Source organism: Rhinoraja longicauda, chromosome 37, assembly GCF_053455715.1.
Source record: "Rhinoraja longicauda isolate Sanriku21f chromosome 37, sRhiLon1.1, whole genome shotgun sequence".
NCBI classification, from domain to species: domain Eukaryota; kingdom Metazoa; phylum Chordata; class Chondrichthyes; order Rajiformes; family Arhynchobatidae; genus Rhinoraja; species Rhinoraja longicauda.
The window spans coordinates 17,662,748-17,685,698 of NC_135989.1; the positions used below are offsets into that span (position 1 = coordinate 17,662,748).

General features: G+C 43.4%; 1 protein-coding gene across 7 annotated transcripts in view; it reads right to left on the minus strand.

Moving 5' to 3' along the window:
• LOC144610613 (EVI5-like protein) overlaps positions 1–22,951 on the minus strand; it is a 114,157-nt gene that overhangs the window by 58,532 nt on the left and 32,674 nt on the right. For 5 of the 7 annotated variants that reach the window (XM_078429444.1, XM_078429443.1, XM_078429438.1 and 2 more), the window contains exons 8-13: positions 15,877–16,020; positions 14,597–14,686; positions 11,272–11,369; positions 9,147–9,207; positions 4,811–4,864; positions 2,411–2,443 (exon numbers count right to left, since the gene is read on the minus strand). In XM_078429444.1, the coding sequence (XP_078285570.1) occupies positions 2,411–2,443; positions 4,811–4,864; positions 9,147–9,207; positions 11,272–11,369; positions 14,597–14,686; positions 15,877–16,020 (480 nt within the window). The remainder of the gene's footprint in view (positions 1–2,410; positions 2,444–4,810; positions 4,865–9,146; positions 9,208–11,271; positions 11,370–14,596; positions 14,687–15,876; positions 16,021–22,951) is intronic. The other 2 variants (XM_078429445.1, XM_078429442.1) reach the window with 1 other exon arrangement.

Consider the following 22,951-nt stretch of genomic DNA (forward strand, 5'->3'; position numbering starts at 1 on the left):
CCCCGCATACTAAACTATCCTACACACACTAGGAACAATTTACATTTATACCAAGCTAATTAACCTACAAACCTGTATGTCTTTGGAGTGTCGGAGAAAACGGGGAGAACGTACAAACTCCGTACAGACAGCACCCGTAGTCGGGATCAAACCCGGGTCCCTGGCGCTGATAGGCGGTGGCTCAACCGCTACACCACCGTGCCACCCAACAACTAATCCATACAATTCTTGACCCAGCTTACTGCCAACTATTCTAGCACACGCCATGTGGGAATAGGACCAAGTGTGTGTAGTCTGTGATCCATCAACCAGGAGAAATGGTGTAGTGAAACATACAAAGAAAGTTCAGGTTTGGTCTATCAGTATGTAATAGTATGCGTGGAGACCATAGCAAAGGTCAGATTAAACTGGGAACAGAACGAACTTACTGAGCACCAGGTTAGGAAATCCCAAACACTGATGTGACCATTTCCACCCCTGGGATTGCCCTCCAAATTGCAACACAAAGTATCTTTCCAATGCATCAACTTTGAGCAACCTATTGAAAATTATTATTGGCAGAATATTTTGACAATGATACACCCTGCCTCAGGCTGCACAAGTGGCAGTAGATAGGAACTTTTAAATTAAACAAAAGTCTTGTAATATTGCTTTGAAAACGTCAGAAAGGGTCAAATTGAATGGTAGTATCTCTTCAATTGAAATGTACACTTAAAAACACAAGCACACACTTAAGAATTTTACGGGTGGAACACAAGAATGGCAGGTGCTTAGAAGTGCTAATAAAAGCAGTAACCTTTTCAATAGAAGACATTACAAACAAGTAACTACAGATCATGTGAATTCAGTGGTCTGATGGGTTCTCCAAATGATAATGGAAATGATGACATATGTGGGCATATACTCACGATCACACAGTAAAATGTAATGTTCACATAAAACCCAACTATATTAATGGTGGTGCTGGCATTTGTCGAAGCACTATCCAATTCCAAGTTTAATAGATAGTTGTAAATCAGTGTGTTGCCTCCTCCCTCCACCCCCTCCCCATTTTCCCAACTCTCCTGTTCTTTACTGTGCCCAAAACAAAAGCAAATGTTAATGTGCATGAAAGATTAAAGAGTATTCCTTAATAAACTGGTTCCCAGAAACAACATTGCCAATGAAGGAATCAGGATGATCATCTCAATAGTTCTGCTGTCTGTTAAAATGGAGGCATTCAACAAAAGATATGAATAGAATAAAACATAATCTCTTCAGCTATTCCAGCCTGATGTAGCAGTTTCAAGGAACATCCTGCATATTACTAACTTTACACTGTGGTGATATAAATGCTCAATTTTATTTCAAATGGCCAGTTAAAAATAAACGTTGAAGAAAAATACTTTATTTTACAAAATTCAACATGCTTCACCAAACTGTTTTGGAACAAAGTTTGAGTAATTCCGTGGAATATTACCAACCTGACTGCACTAATCAATGATAGATTGTGCTCACAACTTTAAAAAATGTGAGTAGCACATTGCGCATGGTCAAAAGTTGTAAAATAGAACGTGTATTGGTACAATGAAACCAAGCACTGCATACCTGCCAGGCCTGATGCACTTGGTTCACAGGTATTTTACTGTAGCAAGGAATACTCTTAAGTACTTTGCATGCTTTAGTGAACAGCACCATTAGTACAATAACCTGATGGTTAAGGTGGATCCTGCAGCATGCATCCAGTGAAAGTAACAGGGAAAATCCATCAGGATCACATTAGCCACCCGTCTGGATGGAAGGGGTTAAAATGTCTGATTTGTGATACACAAGACGATTTAAATTTTCTTTTTTTAGAGAAAAACATATTTGGGGTTTTTTTAAACTCACTTTATAGCACAGTGAAAAGTTGCTGCTGCCAAATGTACATGTACACATGACACAAATCATCCGAGCTCCTTCTGCATTCAGATATGCAGCATTATTTTTCTCCAGCTTTTCTTTTTGTGGCGGCAATATAGTTTATAAATGATTGAAATCTAATCAAATGCATCTGATCATTGTACGGTACATGTACATGCAGAACTGAATAACACAATGCAAAGGCAAATGATCAAAGGTTGCTGTAAATGTTACAAAACCTGCTTGGACACCCTGCCTCCAAGGTGCCAGTGAACAGGCAGCCCAAACCAGAGTCCAAGCAGCAGCTGCTCCTGTGCATCACTTATCATTACATTCGCTCACCTCAGGCGCCCATGTGAGCAAGGCCTGAAGCGTGGGTTACTGCGAGTGCTTCCACAGGGATAACATGCAACATGCAGGCGTGAGTAAACAGCAGCTTCCCTCACTGGATGAAGAGTGAGAAATGACGCTGCTGTGGGGGAGTTAGCAAGAATGTATAATTGCCATGGAGGAAAGTGGGAAGTCATACCTGGATCAATCTATCTGCCAAGGCAGCACTTTCCTACAGGGGGAAATCCACAGAAATGAAAGGAAGAAAGAGAATTTCACAGATAGGCACCAGCAGCACAGTAAAAGCAAGCTCATATTATTATATTCCACATTCTCATTGTACAAAACAAAAATACACTTGCAATGAGGAATTAAAACATTTGCAGTTTCTGTGCTCTTTGTATCCATGTTGTTCGTGTGCAGGAGGGAGGGACCTCAGGGTTCAGGAAGGGCATTCAAAATATCTGTTTCATTACTTTTACACAACACAACCCTACTCATTATATAGGGTTACAAAAGCAACCCTACTCATTATATAGGGTTACAGCAAACCTCACCAAACAGTTCAACAAAAAGTCACATGCACATTGGAAGGAAGGTACCGCAAACACTCGGTACCATCACTCCAATTTCTTGTAAATCTTTCAAACAGAAAAAAAAGGAACTCAACTCTAAGTAATAAAAGAAAAATAATAAGTTTGGTTCCTTTAACCTTTCTGGTCCACATGGATTAGATAGCTGATATATTTGAGGCAGTTCAATAAAGGTTTGGTAGGTCATTTTAACGTTTAAGAAGATAGACACAAAAAGCTGGAGTAACAGTGGGTTAGGCAGCATCTCTAGAGAAAAAGAAAAGGTGAGGTTTTGGATCGAGATCCTTCAGCTTTTTGTGTCTATCTTCGGTTTAAACCAACACATGCAGTTATGTCCTACACACCCTTAGCATTTAACAAATCCAACAGCATATCTATGTTATGGAGGTTATAACCTTATGCTGATACCCTCAGATTACAGGCCAAAACTACCAGTAACACTTAACCAAATTACATTCACTGTCGACATGAAACCAGTATCAATACAACACAAGATAGATCAAGTCCCAGGTGCTACTGTGCAAGAGGAGGAAATCATTTTAAGCCATCAAACCTACACAAGGGCATCAGTTGCCACAATGTATTGAGATTATGCAGAGAGCATTCATTTCCAAACATCAACAATAATTTCTTTGGCAAAAGTTAAATAGCATTAAAATGACCTTAGTGAACTTTTATGCCAAGTCTAAAAGATTCCCTGTCACTTTCTAAATAGATTATGCTAGGGATTTGTAATTCCACAACAGGGAAGAAGTGGTCAATTTGGATCACTTTCTCAATTTGTAAACCTGCAGAGGAGTCTCAGTGACCAGCAAAAAGGACTGTTGGGGTCCCTGGATGGACGTGAGGGAGGAGGTACAATGACAATCACATTCTGTTTCTTATCCTTAAGATGGAAAATATTCTAAGACCTTCTGAGATTCACTTTTGCTTTAATATTTAACCCAGCAGAAACCTCGCTAGAGAGCAGCACAGACATGCTAGAGGATTAAATTGTGGAACTATCACTGTCACTATAAAACAGCAAAATACACACTGCAGTCTTAAGGAAGATGAAGGCAAAAAATGGTACCAACATCCTTGCAAACACAGATGTCTAGAAACTCTCAACTAGGCTTGGTAAACAAAACAAAAACCCAGCTGAAGACTGTGAACCACTATGCATTTACTGAAGTCACACAGAATGAGGTTTTCTGAGACCTCAAATTATTGATTTGTTTTCTCTCATACTTTTGTGAAAGGTTTATGCCATCATTACAGAGTTTTTGTTTTGCAGGGAGGGTCACACTGACAAACCAGAGTGTCTCTAGGGACCAGTCACATGAACAATTATAATCAAAACTACAATAACTACTTGACCTGTATCTTGGTTGATGCTTTGTGTGAATGTAATGCTCCTTCTTTATCCTGATAAAGAATGAGTTGTACTGACGCAATTAAACAATTATTGGTTGGGAAAGGTCCCATGAGGGAGGTAATCTCAGTAGGTTCTAGGTACTCGTGTACGTACACACGGCAGGTGAACAGGGAGGTGGTGGCGAGTTGATGCTGAATTGTGTGCAGCCCAACGTTAACATTTCAGATAACAATAACCAGTGGCAGTGCGTAGTTGAGACAAAGGATAAAGTCAAGGAATGATTCTGGGAGATTCGATCAGAGGAACTGGATTGTGAATAAGTGGAAATTGGAGGAAGACACAAAATGTTGGAGTAACTCAGCGGGTCAGGCAGCATCTCGGGAGAGAAGGAATGCGTGACGTTTCGTGTCGAGACCCTTGGGTCACCCATTCTTTCTCTCCCGAGATGCTGCCTGACCCGCTGAGTTACTCCAGCATTTTGTGTCTACCTTCGATTTAAAACAGCATCTGCAGTATTTTTCCTACACAAGTTCAAATTGGAACCTGTCCAGAGTTGGAATTATTAGACAGGGCATCTACCATTGACAATTCTTGCCCCAATAATTAAAATGCAACAAATATTAATTAGGGTGCTGGTTGCACATCGTACCTTCTCGAGGGTTTCAATCCGCTGCTTTAGGAGACGATTTTCTGTTCTCAGTCTCTGTGGAATAACAAAGTCGGATTAATTTATGGGCACATTGTATACTTGGATATAGGGGCTGCTGCCGTCAGCTAGCACACATTTCCCAAATGGCTCTTGTACAATCTACAGGTTTAGCACAAAACACAGAGGTACAGTACATGCAAGGGCAAGACACGCTGTAGATTTGAGGTTGGATGCAGCATAACCTCCTAATGAATGGGAGAGTTTATAAAGTACAAGGTGCTGTTCTTGCTTCATCCCATTTTGCATTTACAGAATGGTTTCAGGAGGGATGCTGAATGCTTTTCATCCACTCACAGGTACTTTCTTTCAAAATCTTTTGTCTATCTGTTTCCAACAAATGACCTGACACTCTACTGATCAGATAAAAACCATATTATCATCCAACATGGTAAAGCTAAGACTACCAGTTGGGTTATAGAATTCTTTGGATGGGATAGTTGGCTGTAGTTATTGGGTCCTAGTTAAGGAATGGCCTTTAAGAGGGACAACGGCACTAATCCCAAGTCAGTAACATGCAAGAGCAAGACATTGAGTGGATTCTTGCTAGCTAGCTAGTGCTGCTTAAACAAGATCTCTGTCCTATTGAAACCGACCTATCTGAAAACAGTGCAGATTTATCTGTGAAGAACACCATGCAATGCTTCATAGAATTCTACGGGAGGTATAGTGACAGGTGCTGCATCTCCTGCAGCTTCACATACCGGTAACTGGAGAGGGGATTGTCTGGGTTGGATGGGATGAGTGAACCAAGGAGTTGCGGAGGGAACGTTCTCTGTGGAAGGCGGAAAGGGGTGGGAAGATATGATCACATTGGAAGTGCCAGAGATAAGGTGATATTCCAAATTCCAGTGACAATTACTTGATTTAATGCAGCATCAAGGAGCCCCAGTAAATTTGATACCAGTAGGAAAAGAGGGGAAATACCCCACTAGCTGGAAGTATACCTAGTCACAAAGGAAAAAGATGGCGCATTTTTCTTCCTATCAGCATCTCAAACCTACAGCAAGGGCAGGCGCTATGTGGGAACACTCTCACTTGCACCAACATCTCCAAAGTGCATCCATGGAATCAACTACATGGTCACTGTGTATATAAAACAGACATGGGGGGAAATCAGGACTTATAAGCCTTGGATCTAGAGGAGGTAGTTTAGTTTAGAGATATAGAGTGGAAGAGGCCCTTTAGCCATCAAGTCCATGTCGACCAACAATCACCTGTACAATAGTTCTATCCCACACACTAGGGACAATTTACAGAAGCCAATTAACCTGCAGACCTGCAAGTCTTTGGAATGTGGGAGGAAACCGGAGGTCCCAAAGAAAACCCACATGGTCACAGGGAGAACGTACAAACTCCGTACAGACAGAGCACGTAGTCAGGATTGAACCCGTCTCTCGCGCTGCAAGGCTCCAACTCTATCACAGCGCTACTGTGCTGCCCAACAGAGCTGAAAGCTTTATCCAAAAGCAAAAGTACTTCATGTTTTCAGATCTGCAGTAACAAAAAATGTTGTGAAGACCAAGGTGGTCAGGCAGCATCTGCGTTTAGATGTTAATCTTCTGTCAGGTGTTCTCATTACTTGCTTTAGTGCATTGAGTGCATCATTCACACAACCAGGTGTTTCCCCCTCAGTGCGTTTCATACTTCACTACAAGTCTACTCCTGGAGAGCTCTCAGTGGAGATGCATTGCTGAGGTTAGAAAGCATCTATCATCTAAAAGCCAAATGCAGCTGCAAAAAGTAGGTATGCTCCTTGAGATCTGGTACTCTCATGGTAATGAATTTCCCGAGTGTGGACTATTAAGAATAAACTTCATTCATGCCTTAAATAAGCAAGTGGAAGATTTCAGACTGAAGAAGGGTCTCAACCCGAAACGTCACCCATTACTTCTCTCCAGAGATGCTGCCTGACCTGCTGAGTTACTCCAGCATCTTATGTCTACCTTCGATTTAAACCAGCATCTGCAGTTTTCTTTCCTACCATGTACATTAACAGTTTGTTTGTGCTGAATTATGAATAGGAAAGTGTAATTCTATACATTATTTTGGCTCCTGCAAGCTTCCAAACATGGGTTGAGTGGTTGATAACCCTGTTCAGCAACAGAGATGCTGTGCATGTGCAACTATGAAAAACTGGATCAAAGCTGCCTGTTAATTAGAGAAAAATAATCTCAGTGGGAAATTCAGAATGAGTGGTGTTTGAGAAGGAATGCATCATGGATATGCAAGTGACAGCAAAGGGTTAAGTGCTCAGCAATGCACATTTTACCACGTTAGTGCAACATGGGGAAATCCTATTACTTATAGCACAAATCCCTGCATTATTAGGTAAGAGAGAACTTTTATCCTGCAAATGCAAGTGTTTCAATGCGGTGATGGAATTAATCCAGGTCCACAACACCACCTGGTGGAAAGACTGCACAAGCAGACTCTACCATTGATAAAAGCATCAAATAGTTATCAAAAAGATAGACACGAAAAGCTGGAGCAACTCAGCGGGTGAGGCAGCATCTCAGGAGAAAATAAGTAACATTTGGGGTTGAGACCCTTCTTCAGACCCTGGCTATCACTTACACAGAATTAACAGAGTCTTTTACCCAAGGTAGAAGAATCAAGACCAGAAGACATAGGATTAAGGTGAGAGGGACAAGATTTAATATGAACCCGAAGAGCAATTCTTTCACTCAAGGGAGTGGTGGGTATAAGAAACGAACTGCCTATAACGAAGTGCATTATAGTACTGCCAGTATCTGACAAGACATGGACTGGTACATAGAGGGATATGGGTCAAACATGGGTAAATGGGACTAGGTTTGATAGGGTATCTTGGTCTGCATGGATGAGTTGGGCTGAAGGGCCTGTTTCCCCTCTGGATGACTCTACGACTTTCTCTGAGCAACAATATATTTATGTGCATCTGAAATGTAGTAGGAACATCCAGGGCATTTCATATACGACCGTTAAAAAAGTTAACACCAAGTCACGTCAAGGTGGCTTTAGCGAAGGTAAGCGAATGGTATGTTGGCATTCATAGCAAGAGGATTTGAGTATATGAGCAGGGAGGTTCTGCTGCAGTTGTACAGGGCCTTGGTGAGACCGCACCTGGAGTATTGTGTACAGTTTTGGTCTCCTAATCTGAGGAAAGACATTCTAGCCTTAGAGGGAGTACAGAGAAGGTTCACCAGATTGATCCCTGGGATGGCAGGACTTTCAGATGAAGAAAGACTGGATAAACTAGGCTTATACTCGCTGAAATTTAGAAGACTGAGGGGGGATCTTATAGAAACATATAAAATTCTTAAGAGGTTGGAGAGGCTAGATGCAGGAAGATTGTTCCCGATGTTGGGGAAGTCCAGAACCAGGGGTCACAGCTTAAGGATAAGGGGGAAGTCTTTTAGGACCGAGATGAGAAAGTTTTTTTTCACACAGAGTGGTGAATCTGTGGAATTCTTTGCCACAGAAGGTAGTTGAGGCCAGTTCATTGGCTATATTTAAGAGGGAGTTAGATGTGGCCCTTGTGGCTAAAGGGATCAAGGGGTATGGAGAGAAGGCAGGTACAGGTTACTGAGCTGGATGATCAGCCATGATCATATTGAATGGCGGTGCAGGCTCGAAGGACCGAATGGCCTACTCCTGCACCTATTTTCTATGTTTCTCTATGTTTCTATGTAACAAATGGCCTGATCAAAAAGATAGCTATCAGACTGCATATAGGAGGAAAATGTTGGAGAGAAGTAGGAAAGTTCAGGGAGGGAATTTCTGAGGTTCGGTCTTTGGCACTTTCGAAGAGATTGTCCGCACAGTGATTAAGTTCAAGGATGCTTAAGATGTTAGAAAGAGAAATGCAGACCTTGCACAAGATTTGAGGCAAGGAAGAGACTATTGGGGAATGTAACTCATCTAACAAAGATTTCCCCTGTCACGCTATTGTGTAACCAAGTAGAGGGCAATGATGCTTAATCCAACACTGCAAAATTGACACCTTAGGAAAAAAACCTGCTCCAATCAAATAAATGTACTTCAAGCACAAATTACATTGCCTGTAAATCTTAATCAACTGTATATTCTCACCCTATCATTTGAGCAAAGAGCACTTAATTATCTCACCAGATCAGATTTCCGTAATTACATCATTCACCTCTTTAAAAAAAACCCCAGTTAATCACAGTAATTTTTAAAAACAATTAGACATTGTTATCCCCAGAATTGGATGGAAATGAGGAGCATCGGCAGGGACAATTAATTCAGCTGCCTCAGACTTATTTAGAAAACTGACCTTGATTTCAATCTGCTCCTCCATTTCTTTGTTTTTGATTGCAGTGTATTCCTTTTCAAGTCTGTGGGAGATACAAGTCACAAGAGAAAGCATATCAGATCAACAGGCTTTTCTACAGCAAAATTGCACACTCATCATTCTAGCCCCGGAACCAGGGATAGGAAGGTGACACGAGGCCACAACAGAATGTGAATCAAGAAAAGATTCATAAAATCCAACCGGAGATTTATCATCACAAAGTTGTACTTCACAATACCTGAACTGTTGGGAACGGAATCAGAAGGGAAATTTGCTTATTCTGGTCACAGAGTAATATAAATGTACAATTATGAAAGGACTGGACAAGCTAGATGCAGGAAAAATGTTCCCAATGTTGGGCGAGTCCAGAACCAGGGGCCACAGTCTTAGAATAAAGGGGAGGCCATTTAAAACTGAGGTGTGAAAAAACTTTTTCACCCAGAGAGTTGTGAATTTGTGGAATTCTCTGCCACAGAGGGCAGTGGAGGCCAAATCACTGGATGGATTTAAGAGAGAGTTAGATAGAGCTCTAGTGGCTAGTGGAATCAAGGGATATGGGGAGAAGGCAGGCACGGGTTATTGATTGGGGACGATCAGCCATGATCACAATGAATGGCGGTGCTGGCTCGAAGGGCCGAATGGCCTCCTCCTGCACATATTTTCTATGTTTCTATGTTTACAACCTCGTTTCCCCCCCCACCCCACCATCTTATTAAATTGCTATAACCTGTAGCTTTTCCCCAGGCATTTATTCCATGTTTCTCATGCTTTGCCATGGTCATGTAGTAAGGTTAGGAAGCGTTACAATAGACAATAGACAATAGGTGCAGGAGTAGGCCATTCAGCCCTTCGAGCCAGCACCGCCATTCAATGCGATCATGGCTGATCACTCTCAATCAGTACCCCGTTCCTGCCTTCTCCCCATACCCCCTCACTCCGCTATCCTTAAGAGCTCTATCCAGCTCTCTCTTGAAAGCATCCAACGAACTGGCCTCCACTGCCTTCTGAGGCAGAGAATTCCACACCTTCACCACCCTCTGACTGAAAAAGTTCTTCCTCATCTCCGTTCTAAATGGCCTACCCCTTATTCTCAAACTGTGGCCCCTTGTTCTGGACTCCCCCAACATTGGGAACATGTTATCTGCCTCTAATGTGTCCAATCCCCTAATTATCTTATATGTTTCAATAAGATCCCCCCTCATCCTTCTAAATTCCAGTGTATACAAGCCCAATCGCTCCAGCCTTTCAACATACGACAGTCCCGCCATTCCGGGAATTAACCTAGTGAACCTACGCTGCACGCCCTCCATAGCAAGAATATCCTTCCTCAAATTTGGAGACCAAAACTGCACACAGTACTCCAGGTGCGGTCTCACCAGGGCCCGGTACAACTGTAGAAGGACCTCTTTGCTCCTATACTCAACTCCTCTTGTTACGAAGGCCAACATTCCATTGGCTTTCTTCACTGCCTGCTGAACCTGCATGCTTCCTTTCATTGACTGATGCACTAGGACACCCAGATCTCGTTGAACTCCCCCTCCTCCTAACTTGACACCATTCAGATAATAATCTGCCTTTCTATTCTTACTTCCAAAGTGAATAACCTCACACTTACCTACATTAAACTGCATCTGCCATGTATCCGCCCACTCACACAACCTGTCCAAGTCACCCTGCAGCCTTATTGCATCTTCCTCACAATTCACACTACCCCCCAACTTAGTATCATCTGCAAATTTGCTAATGGTACTTTTAATCCCTTCGTCTAAGTCATTAATGTATATTGTAAATAGCTGGGGTTGAAATGGTGTCAGCCAGAGTTTGTGAGAGGGTGGAAGTTCTGACCACTGGGATGGTGGGCACTAAAACCCCATGTTTAAATGGAAAAGCCCTTGCTATAAAATTACCAAGGCTTTCGACCAAAAACTAGAACATGAAATTTGGCTGAATAATTATGAATCTACCTAGACTAAGTATCTGCTGCTATAATTTCTATGATACTACCATGTGAATGAGATCCATCTATTCTGATGGAAGAGGAGGCAGGAACCACTCTCACATCCACACAGCAATTAACTCCAAAAAGCTTGTTCTGCAATGTACATACTTCTTCATTTTCTTTGGGTTGTACGTGACCTGGTATGCCTTCAGGATCAGTTTATCTGGACAGCTATCAAACTGTTGTGGGATCACCTTCTGAAAGTGCTGTGAGGAGGAACAAAAACCAGAAGAAACATCAGCATCGCTTCCATTAACGAGGCATCATAGAACTGCAGATGGAAGGAGATTGTTGGCTTGCCAAGGCTGAATTGTCCTCTCCCCAATCAGAGAGCGGTCCTGACCTCCCACCTACCTCATTGGAGACCTTCGAACTATCTTTAATTGGACTTTATCTTGCACTAAGCGCCATATTCTTTATTCTGCATCTGCACACTGTGGACTGCTTGGTTGTAATTCATGTGTTGTCTTTTAGCTGCCTGGATGGCACACGACAAAAAAGCTTTACACTGTACCTCAGTGCACGTGACAACAAAGCTTTACACTGTACTTCGGTGCACATGACAACAAAGCTTTACACTGTACCTCGGTGCACGTGACAACAAAGCTTTACACTGTACCTCGGTACACATGACAACAAAGCTTTACACTGTACCTCGGTACACGTGACAACAAAGCTTTACACTGTACCGCGGTACACATGACAACAAAGCTTTACACTGTACCTCGGTACACATGACAACAACCAAAACACTGATTCCAAGCAAGAGCAATCCAACTACTCTACTCGGTCATCCTCTGTCCACAATCACAGAAATACCTTCTCAGCCATCTTCCTCTTGATTATTACACCTGAATCAGCCTCGCTGCTGTGCGCCCCTGATCCCATTTCCTCACTGCATAAAGAAGTTGACTTTACAAAATGACTGAAGAAGGGTCTCGACCCGAAACGTCACCCATTCCTTCTCTCCCGAGATGCTGCCTGACCTGCTGAGTTACTCCAGCATTTTGTAAATAAATACCTTCGATTTGTACCAGCATCTACAGTTATCTTCTTATACAAGAAGTTGACTTTGTTTTGATTCTTTTCCAAATCACGTTCATTGTGGACATTTATCTGAAGTTGGGTTGAATTATCTTGACGATGTTTTTATTTCAAGACTCCACAAAATACTATTACACAAAAGCTCTTTTCAAAACCTAAAATATATACCCAAAATATATCTGCTTAACAAAAGTTGTTATTTTACTCTCAACACTGCCCCCAAGTGGCCCTATTCTTCACAGTCTCATAGTCATGGAGTCATAGAATGATACAGTGTGGAAACAGGCCCTGCAGCCCAACTTGCCCACACCGGCCAACAAGCCCCAGCTACACTAGTTCCACCTGACCGCGTTTGGTCCATATTCCTCCAAATCTGTCCTATCCATGTACCTGTCTAACTCTTTCTTAAACGTTGGGATAGTCCCTGACTCAACTACCTCCTCCGGCAGCTTGTTCCATACACCCACCACCCTTTGTATGAAAAGGTTACTCCTCAGATTCCTATTAAAATGTTTTCCTTTCAACTTAAACCTATGCCCTCTGGTCCTCGATTCACCTACTCTGGGCTAGAGACTGTGAATCTACCCGATCTATTCCTCTCATGATTTTATATACCTTTATAAAATCACCCCTCATCCTCCTGCGCTCCAAGGAATAGAGACCCAGCCTACTCAACCTCTCCCTATAGCTCAGAGCCTCTAATTCCTCTGATAATTAATACATATCTTACACTAAAGCCACTAATTGGGAAATTGTGTTCCAATACTTGTTTGATTTTATTCAAATTCATGCAGAATGATTTAAATGTCTTTGGGGGGAGGAAGTGGGTTGAACCAAAGAGTGGGAGCAAATTTGCACTTTTAAACTAAATGAAATATCGAGATAACTAGAAAATGGACCAAGAATGTGTTTTCAGAACAATGTACTTCTGCCAAACAGTTCCTGTTCAGAGTAATAAGTGATAAATGCACGGATATGGGAAACAAAGCCTTTGCCACCAGTCAATGCGGAAACGTTTGCAAGTTAAAAGTGTAGCACATTCCCCTGGCAGTTCCTCATGCAGGCCCTGCCTGATTCCATGGCAGGACAATAATTGCTACTGAACTGACAGGAACTGATAAAGTTAAATCATACTTCCTCTGCCTACCATTGAACGAGGAGGCAGGGGAATTTTTTTTACAAACACCACTGACAGCTTTTTGCTTACACCTTTCCTCTGTTCATGCTGCAGAATAGTGGGTAGAGAGGTGAAAGAAACAGAACTTGTTGGAAGGAGAGGAATCGCTCCGCTCAGTAACTGCTCCAGTAGACTGAGTGCGCTGGTGGACCAGACTTCGGACACAGCGTGGAAACAGGCCTTTCGGCCCAACTTGCCCACACCGGCCAACATTTCCCAGCTAAACGAGTCCCACCTGCCAGCATTTGGTCCATATCCCTCCAAACTTGTCCTATCCATGTATCTGTCTAACTGCTTCTTAAATGTTGGGATAGTCCCTGCGTCAGTTACCTCCTCTGGCAGCTTGTTCGTTACACCCACCACCCTTTGTGTGAAAGAGTTACCCCTCAGATTCCTAATAAATCTTTTCCCCTTCACCTTGAACCTATGTCCTCCGATTCCCCCATTCACATACTCTGAGTAAGAGACTCTGTGCATCTACCCGATCTATTCCTCTCATGATCTTATAACAGTATATAACAGTATATACCGAACGAAATTTCAGCAGTCACAAGACACAGCAAAAAAGAAAAGAACACAGGACACACGACCCCAACACAAACATCCATCACAGTGACTCCAAACACCCCCTCACTGTGATGGAAGGCAACAAAACTTCCACTCTCTTCCACTCTCTTCCCCCCGCGCCCACGGACAGGCAGCTCGACCCCTACCGAGGCGACCGACACGCACAGCCCCCGCAAGGGGATGGAAGGCCCCGCGGCCGAGCCGCACCGGGCACCGAAACGTCCCGCGGCCGAGCCGCGCCGGCGATGTTAAGTCCAGAGATGTTAAGTCCTTCTATAAGATCACCCCTCATCCTCCTGTGCTCCAAGGAATGGAGTCCCAGCCTACTTAACCTCTGCCTATAGCTCACACCCTCTAGTCCCGGCAACATCCTTGTAAAATGGCGCCAAAACATGGTGGCACCTGCATGTGTAAATATGCAAAAAGAATTTCACCGAGCAGTTGCTGACGAGACAAATAAAGCACCATGGTAACTGAAATTATTTCCTTTTGTGATCGGATTGTTATACATAAAACGATTTTAAGATCTTGAGTGCGAAGGCATCAAGTCTTAACCCAGAGGTAAAACTTTTCAGAATGAGAGAATTGAGAGAGATCCAACAGGTGGCAGGATCAGAGAGGGGGCAAGATTGTGATCATATTTACCTGCGACATTCCTTCCATGTCAAGTTGCATCAATTCGACTTGATTAAACTGAAGGATAGCCATTCCAATACGAAAGACTATTTCCAATCCCTGCCAAATACAAATGCAGTATTCACTGAACTGAGAACTACAAAGGAGAGTTTAAAATCAAAAGGACACAACGCAAGATGGAAGTGCCAGTGATTCTCATAAGTCATGTTTATGTATGTCACATACACCTGCTTCGATGGGCACCAAGGATGCATGATGCAAAATTTAAAATTCTATCGAGTAGTCTTACTCTATCCTTTTCTCAATCAGCATGAGATGGTATATACCTGATACAACGAGAATGCGATAGCCTAACCAAAGCAACAGTGTGTGTTCATCAGGCTTTATACCACCAGTATCTTTAAAGCAACTGAACCTGATCTACCCTACCCTTGGCTTCTGACACTTTTCCAACAATGCTAAATTCAGAGTCATGCACTTATGCCCGGTGTTCTAACTAGACATGAAAACCTTCCAAACTCAACACTGAATTCAACAAGCAACATTGCTAGCTGTCACTACACCCATCACTGACAATTTCAGATAAGTAAAGTAGATTTGCAACTCAAACAGGCATGGAGTTGTGGCCCTTCAGCCCCTCTTCCATGCTGATCAAGATGCCCATTTGAGCTGAACTCATTCAATTTGACGTTTTGTTCCCGTCTTACTATCCTTTTACCGATCCTTCTCACTTTGCACTTTCCCTTTTGCCGTATAATTTCTCCTTATTTCTTTCTGATCACAGACTCGCCTTTTGTACCACCTCTCCCACCTTCCCAATATTCTGCACCTTCAAACCTGCTTTATTTACAACCATTCCCAGCTCTGATCTGTAGTTCATTGACCAGAGACACTGACCATCTCTCCTCCAATAGAATAATGAATCAGCACAATTATGATAGGAAATTTGAAGGACTCCAGAGTGTCTGAGTAACATCTCTTGGAATGATCTTCAATCAGTATTTGCTTCTTCCCATTCCTCTCAATCAGATACTGGGTTAGAGATCAAAATCACTTGAAATGTCGAGGGGGCAATATCACTCTTCCTTACTTCCTGCACCATTTACTGCTTTTAAGGCCTCGACATCAATGAGAAATAAAACTCAGCTCATCTCTATCGAGTTGGTCATTAACTGAGAAGACTGATACTCATTTCCGCAAGGATCAACAGTAAAGTTGGTCTACCCATCAATCATTTGCTTTATATTATTAAAATTTCAACACAATTGATGTAACTTTGAAGGACTTACCTCATACATAAATATGTCAAATATTCTAGTGGCTAAAGGCAGGGAAAACGTAGTGAGAAAAATTGTGAGGAACCATGAAGACGCGTACATCGATGTGTGGAAGCTCTGGGAGCGAAAGTGCACGTTCAATTCAGGCAACTGGTCCTGAGAAGCAAAATAAAGAGCAGAGCACAAATAAAACTGAAGCACACAGGACACGCCAATGTACAAAATACAGGTACTTTAAAATGGGGTCAAGAAAGGTTACTCGCCAGGTCATGCACAGTGCTGTATCTCGACCGTAAGATAATACCCGAGGTTTAAGTTTATTATTGTCATGTATACTGAGGCAAAGTGAAAAGCTTTGTTTTGCGTGCCAACCAATCAAATCAGATACTGTAATATGAATGAATACTTTATTGTCACATGTGACGTCACAGCGAAAAACTGTACATAAATACAAACAAGTCAAACTCAAGTGCAATAGGTAGAGCGAAGGTGAAGATATACAGAGTGCAGAGTTTCATTTTCAAGTAACTATGTACCTGCACCCCAAATACTCTGTTCTACGACACTTCCCAGGGTCATGCTAATCACTGCGCATGTCCTGACCTAGTTTGAACATAGAACAGTACAGCTCAGGAACAGGCCCTTCAGCACACAATGAATGTGTTAAATATGATCCCGTTAAACTGGTCTCCTATGCCTTCATGTGATCCATATTCCTCCATTCCCTTCATTTCCATGCGCCTATCTAAAGGCCTATTAAGCACCACTTTTATATTTGCCTCCACCACTCTGTGCAAAACTTGCCTCACATCACCTCCTTTAAATGCCCCCCCTCTGACCTTAAAGCTATGCCCTCTCGTCTTTGACATTTACACCTTGGAAAAAAGGTTCTGACTAAGCCTCCCATGATTTTATATACTTCTATTGAATCTTCCCACCATCTCCATTGCTTCAGAGAAAACAAGCCAAGCTTGTCCAGCCTCTCCTTGTTGCTCATACCTTCTATCTCAGTGGTTCAGGCTGCATCTCTGGAGGACGTGGATAGACCTCTCAGGTCTGGGTACTTCAGACTGAAGGGCTGAAGAAGTGTTCCAACCTGAAACGTCACCCAGGAATGTCCTCAAGAGATGCTGCCTGACCCACTGAGTTGCAAACCAGCCTCTTCTGTTCCTTGTGTCAGCATTCTAGTAAACCTCTTCTGCACCCTCTCCGAAGCCTTCACATTCTTTCAACATGGCGACTAAAACTGCACTCAATATTCCATGTGCAGCCTAATCAAAGCTTTAAAAATCTTCAATAGACACAAAATGCTGGAGTAACTCAGCGGAACAGACAGCATCTCTGGAGAGGAGGAATTGGCCACGTTTCTGAAGAAGGCTCTAGACCCGAAACATTACCCATTCCTTCTCTCCAGAAATGCTGCCTGTCCCGCTGAGTTACACCAGCATTTTGTCTATCTTCGGTTTGAACCAACATCTGCAGTTCCTTCCTACACTTAAAAATCTGCAATATGACTTCCTGCCTCTTGTACGATGCTTCAACTGATGAAAGCAAACATGCCATGCACCTTCTTCACAACGTTCCCCGTTCACCTCAGGGACCTGTCGTGGGACTTGTATAGGATAAGAGCTCGTACAAATGAAATGCAAGGAAGTGCTGGAGAGGAACAGGAAACTAGCTTTCATTCCCAAAATAACATTCTCTGGATGCAGGTCAGGCAGCATCAGTGTAGGAAGGAACTGCAGATGCTGGTTTACACCGAAGATACACACAAAATGCTGGAGTAACTCAGCGGGACAGGCAGCATCTCTGGATGATGTCACCCATTCCTTTATCCCCCCCAGAGATGTTGCCTGTCCCGCTGAGTTACTCCAGCATGTTGTGTCCATCTTCAGCATCTGTGGAGCGTTGCAGATGGACAATGTTTTGGGTCGGGACGCTTGTTTAGACCGAATTGCATCCTGAAGGATCCAGATGCGAAACGTTGTCAGTCCTTTCCCCTCCGCAGTTGCTGCCTGGCCTGCTGAGTTCCTCTAACATTGAGTTTTTTGCTCAAGATTGTCGCACCTGCAGTCTCTTTTCATTTGCCCAACTGCACACTCGGGAGTTTCTTTGCTTTGCAGCACTCCATTTCTCAATAATCCAACATTTCAATTTCAACTCATCTTACTTCAAAACAGGAGCTGTAATTGTGCCCATCAGGTCCAAGCCGACTCCCAGGGAAGCAATCCCATTATTCCCATCTTCCCCTTGCTATTTCTCCGTACGCATGCAATTTATTTCCAACCACACACGCGCATTGAACTCCCTTTTGATTCGTTTTCTCGTAAACCCACATTAATGGGTCATTTACAATATTGGATAAACCTACAAGCAGATCTTTGGGATGTGGGAGGAAACTGGAGGTCCCAGAGTTTAAGAAAATGTACAAACTCCACACAGAGCGCATCCATGTTCAGGATCAAACCTAGATCTCTGGACCTGTGAGGTACAAGCACAATCTGATATGCCCCTGTGCTTTCTATTGATGTCGGGATTTACAAAGTAGGTCATTTTATACCTTATGCAATTTGAAATTGATTCGGTTCTGTTCAAATGTACAAATTTATTGTATCAGCAAAATATCTCTACTATTTATAACATATATTTTGCAGGCACTTATGTGAACTTGTGGAAAGAGAAACAGCGCTAATACTTGGGGTGGCACAGCAGCAGTAGAGTTGCTGCCTTACAGCCCAGAGACCCAGGTTCAAACCTGACTACGAGTGCTGTCTGCACGGAGTTTGCACGTTCTCCCAGTGACCGCGTGGGTTTTCTGCGGGAGCTCCGGTTTCCTCCCACGTTCCAAAGACGTGCAGGTTTGTAAGTTAATTGGCTTCTGTAAATTGTCGCTGGTTTGTACGATGTGATACTGGGATAACATAGAATGATGAACAGGTAATCGTTAGTCAGTGTGGACTCTGGGGGCCAAAGGGCTTGTTTCCACGCTGTGTCTAAAACTAAAAACTAAACTTCAAGTCAAAGGCTGTTTATGAGAATTGGGAGAAAGAGAACACATTAAAGTTGCAAAGAGGGTGGGGTATGAATGGATAGGGCAGAAGGGAGTCTCTTTGATAGGGTGAGGCCAGTAGTACATGACATTATCTGATTGATACATTAATGAGGGAAAGTGAAAGTGTATAAAATCATGAGAGGAATAGATCGGGTGGACTCTCTTGCCCAGAGTGGGGGAATAGAGGATGAGAGGACATAGGCTCAAGATGAAGGGGAAAAGATTTAATAGGAATCTGAGGGGCAACATTTTCACAGAGGGTGGTGGGTGTATGGAACATGCTGCCAGAGGAGGTAGTTGAGGCTGTTAGACAGGTACATGGATAGGACAGGTTTGGAGGGATATGGACCAAGCGCAGGCAGGTGGGACTAGTTTTGCTGGGACATGTTGGCCGGTGTGGGCAAGTTGGGCTGAATAGGCCTGTTTGCCACTGTATCACTCTATGGATCTATAACAAGAACCAAATGAAACAAATCAGACCTGACCTATAAGATATTTCCTACAGCTCGCATTTTGAACATTCTACTTTTTTTGTGTTTCCTCTGACTACTACCATTTAGGTATTACTTTTTTTTTCTTCTCTCAACCCAACATCTTCAACACCCTGACCTCACACTATCAGAGATATTCCCTTTTTAACTGCCTTGTCTTCCCTGCAACTTAAGACGAACAAGTTTTCTCTCTTTACCAGTTCCGATGAAGGGTCTTTTACCTGAAATATTAGCCTCTTCTCTTTCCACAAATGCTGCCTGAACTGCTGAGTGTTCTGTGTTTCTGGCTCAATTCCCAGCCACTGCATATATATTTTTTATTTTCAAGTAATGTAAACTTGTCTAGTACAGAATAATAATTGCAGTTAACATGAACAAATGTGCCGCGGAACATTTAACCTTTCAAAACAAGCTGGAAAGCCTTTTCAATAGCCTTGGTTTAAGACTCTCCAACCCAACCCCAGCATCCATACTTCAAAGGAAGCTGCAGCGTGAGCCTTTGGTTTAGAAATAAACATGGAAACAGACCCTTCCGCCCAACTACTCCACACCAACTATTGATCACCCATTAACATTAGACTTATGTCATCCCACCTGCACATCCACTCCCAGCACACTAGGGGCAATCTACAGAGGCCAATTGATCTGCAAACGCATACATCTTTGGGATGTGGGAGGAAACCGGAGCACCCTCGGGGAACACATGCGGTCACAGGGAGAACGTACAAACTCCACACAGACAGTGTCGAGGTCAAGATCAAACCCGGTTCTCTGGCTCTGAGGCAGCAGTTCTACCCGCTACGTCGCTGTGCCACCGTTGCTGTGTGTCTCAGAGTAGAGTGATAACACTGAGACACAATGGTCAGATTGTCTGGCTCTTTACACAACTCATTGCCTCAAGTTTTATATGCATTTTCTAAAAATCAAAATGCCTCTGCCAAGACAGGGGTCTGCAAAGACTCATCACCTCAGTCCTAAACCAACAACCTCTTATGTGACATTTTAGATATCCAGCCCAAAGTAAAATATCGAAACAAGGAACTGCAGATGCTGGTTTACAATAAAAGACAAAATGCTGGATTAACTCAATGGGTCAGGCAGCATCTCTGGAGAACTCGAATAGGTGACGTTTCAGGTGGGGACCCTTCTTCACATTGATGGAAGACTTCTTCAGACTGACAAAAAGGAAGTATCATCTCTGTATTTGCTATAACACAGGCTGCAAAAATTCAACATATTTCTGTTCCTCTACAGCACCTCCTTGCATTTCATTTGTATGAGCTCTTATCCCATGTGAGTCCCACCTTACAGTCCAAATACACCATATCCCATACTCCCCTGCCCTCTCCCGCGCCCACTCCACCTACTACTCTCAAATAATTCACTCTGGCTCCGGAAACCCAAAAGCACTCTTCTCTACAATAAACAAACTCCTCAGCCCCCTGGACACCATCTCCCAGTCATTCACAGTTGACAAATGCACCTCTTTCCTTTCATTCTTCCAAAGCAAAATAGACAGCATCTACAGCACCTTAAACACCAACGCACCTGTTCCCCCTCAAACCACCTGCTCCCCCTTATCCTGTCAACTCCTGCCTCAGTTCTCCCGTCTCCACCACCGACCTCTCTGACCTCTTCACAGGAATAAAAACTGCCACCTGCTCTCTGGACCCCATCCCCTCCAGCTTTGTCAAGACCTGCCTTCCTGCTCTCTCTCCACTTATCACTGCAACAATAAACTCCTCCCTGTCCACTGGCATCGTCCCGCCATCCCTCAAAATCGCTGCTGTCACCCCCATTCTAAAAAAACCTGGACTCAACCCCGACACCCCAAACAACTTCAGACCAATCTCCAATCTACCCTTTCTGTCCAAAGTTTTGGAACGCGCTGTAGCTTCTCAACTCAAATACCACCTCTCTACCAATAACCTGTATGAAACTTTCCAATCCGGATTCCGCTCCAACCACAGTACTGAAACTGCGCTCCTCAAAATCACCAACGACCTTTTCCTCTCCTCTGACGCTGGCAACCTCAACATCCTCATCCTACTTGACCTCAGCGCCGCCTTTGACACCATAAATCACTCCATTCTCCTCACCCGACTTGAAACCTCCTTTAATATCACCGGCACAGCCCTATCCTGGATCAAATCTTACCTCTCCGACAGGCACCAGTTCATCTCCATTAACAACTGTAAATCCCCCACCGCTCCCCTCCCCCCCCAAGGTGTCCCCCAAGGCTCAGTCCTTGGCCCCCTCCTCTTCATCCTCTACCTGTTCCCCCTTGGTCAATTAATCCGCCGTCATGGTCTCAACTTCCACTGCTTCGCCGATGATATCCAGCTCCTCATCTCCACCAAGTCAATCTCCACACCACACACTCTACACTGACAAACTGCATCACTGAAATATAAAAATTTTGGCTTCAATCAAATTTCCTCAAACTCAACTGCAACAAATCCGAAATCATCATCATTGGTCCAAAAACGCTCACCAAATCCACCCAAAACTTCATCCTCAATATTGATGGTCTCCCAGTATCCACCTCCCCTCACATCCGGAATCTTGGAATCATCTTTGATCAAACCCTCTCCTTCGACAAACACATCAAACACATCACCAAGACAGCCTTCTTCCACCTCAAAAACATCGCCCGTCTCCGTCCATCCCTCTCCTCCACAGCTGCAGAAACCCTCATCCACGCCTTCATCACCTCCCGTCTGGACTACTGCAACAGCCTCCTCTATGGCTCACGCTCAAAAATCATCAGTAAACTTCAATACATTCAAAACTCCGCTGCCCGTCTACTCACCCACTCCTCGATCCGTGACCATATCACCCCCGTCCTTTACAAGCTCCACTGGCTCCCCATCCCCCAGAGAATCCAGTACAAAATCCTCCTCATGACCTACAAAGCCCTCCATAACCTGGCCCCATCCTACCTGACTGACCTCCTCCACAGATACACTCCCACCTCCACCCTCCGCTCTGCTGCTGCCAACCTCCTGTCCCCCCCCCATCCGGACCAAACTCAGATCCTGGGGGGACAGGGCTTTCTCCATCGCTGCTCCCACCCTCTGGAACTCACTACCCCAAACCGTCAGAGACTCCTCCTCACTCACCACATTCAAAACATCACTGAAGTCTCACCTGTTCAGCACTGCCTTCAACCACTGACCGTCACCTCACCTTCTGTCTCCTTTTTCTGTTTGTTTACTTATTTATCTATTTATTTTCTTCTCTACGTTCTAGTAATCCCTGTAAAGCGTCTTTGAGTGTTTGAAAAGCGCTATATAAATGTAATGCATTATTATTATTATTATTATTATCCATTCTGCTTGTTATAGTTCATATATTCTGTATTGAAAATTCTCTACAACTCTGCCCAAACCTATTGTTATTTTTAAGTGCTACCTCGTTAATATATAGATTATTGTATATTCTCTATTATTCCGTCGGATTAATGGACCCATTATTCCAGACTCTTTAAAAAAAAATCAGTGGCATTACATTTGCCACCTTCCAATCTGTAGGAGCCATTTTA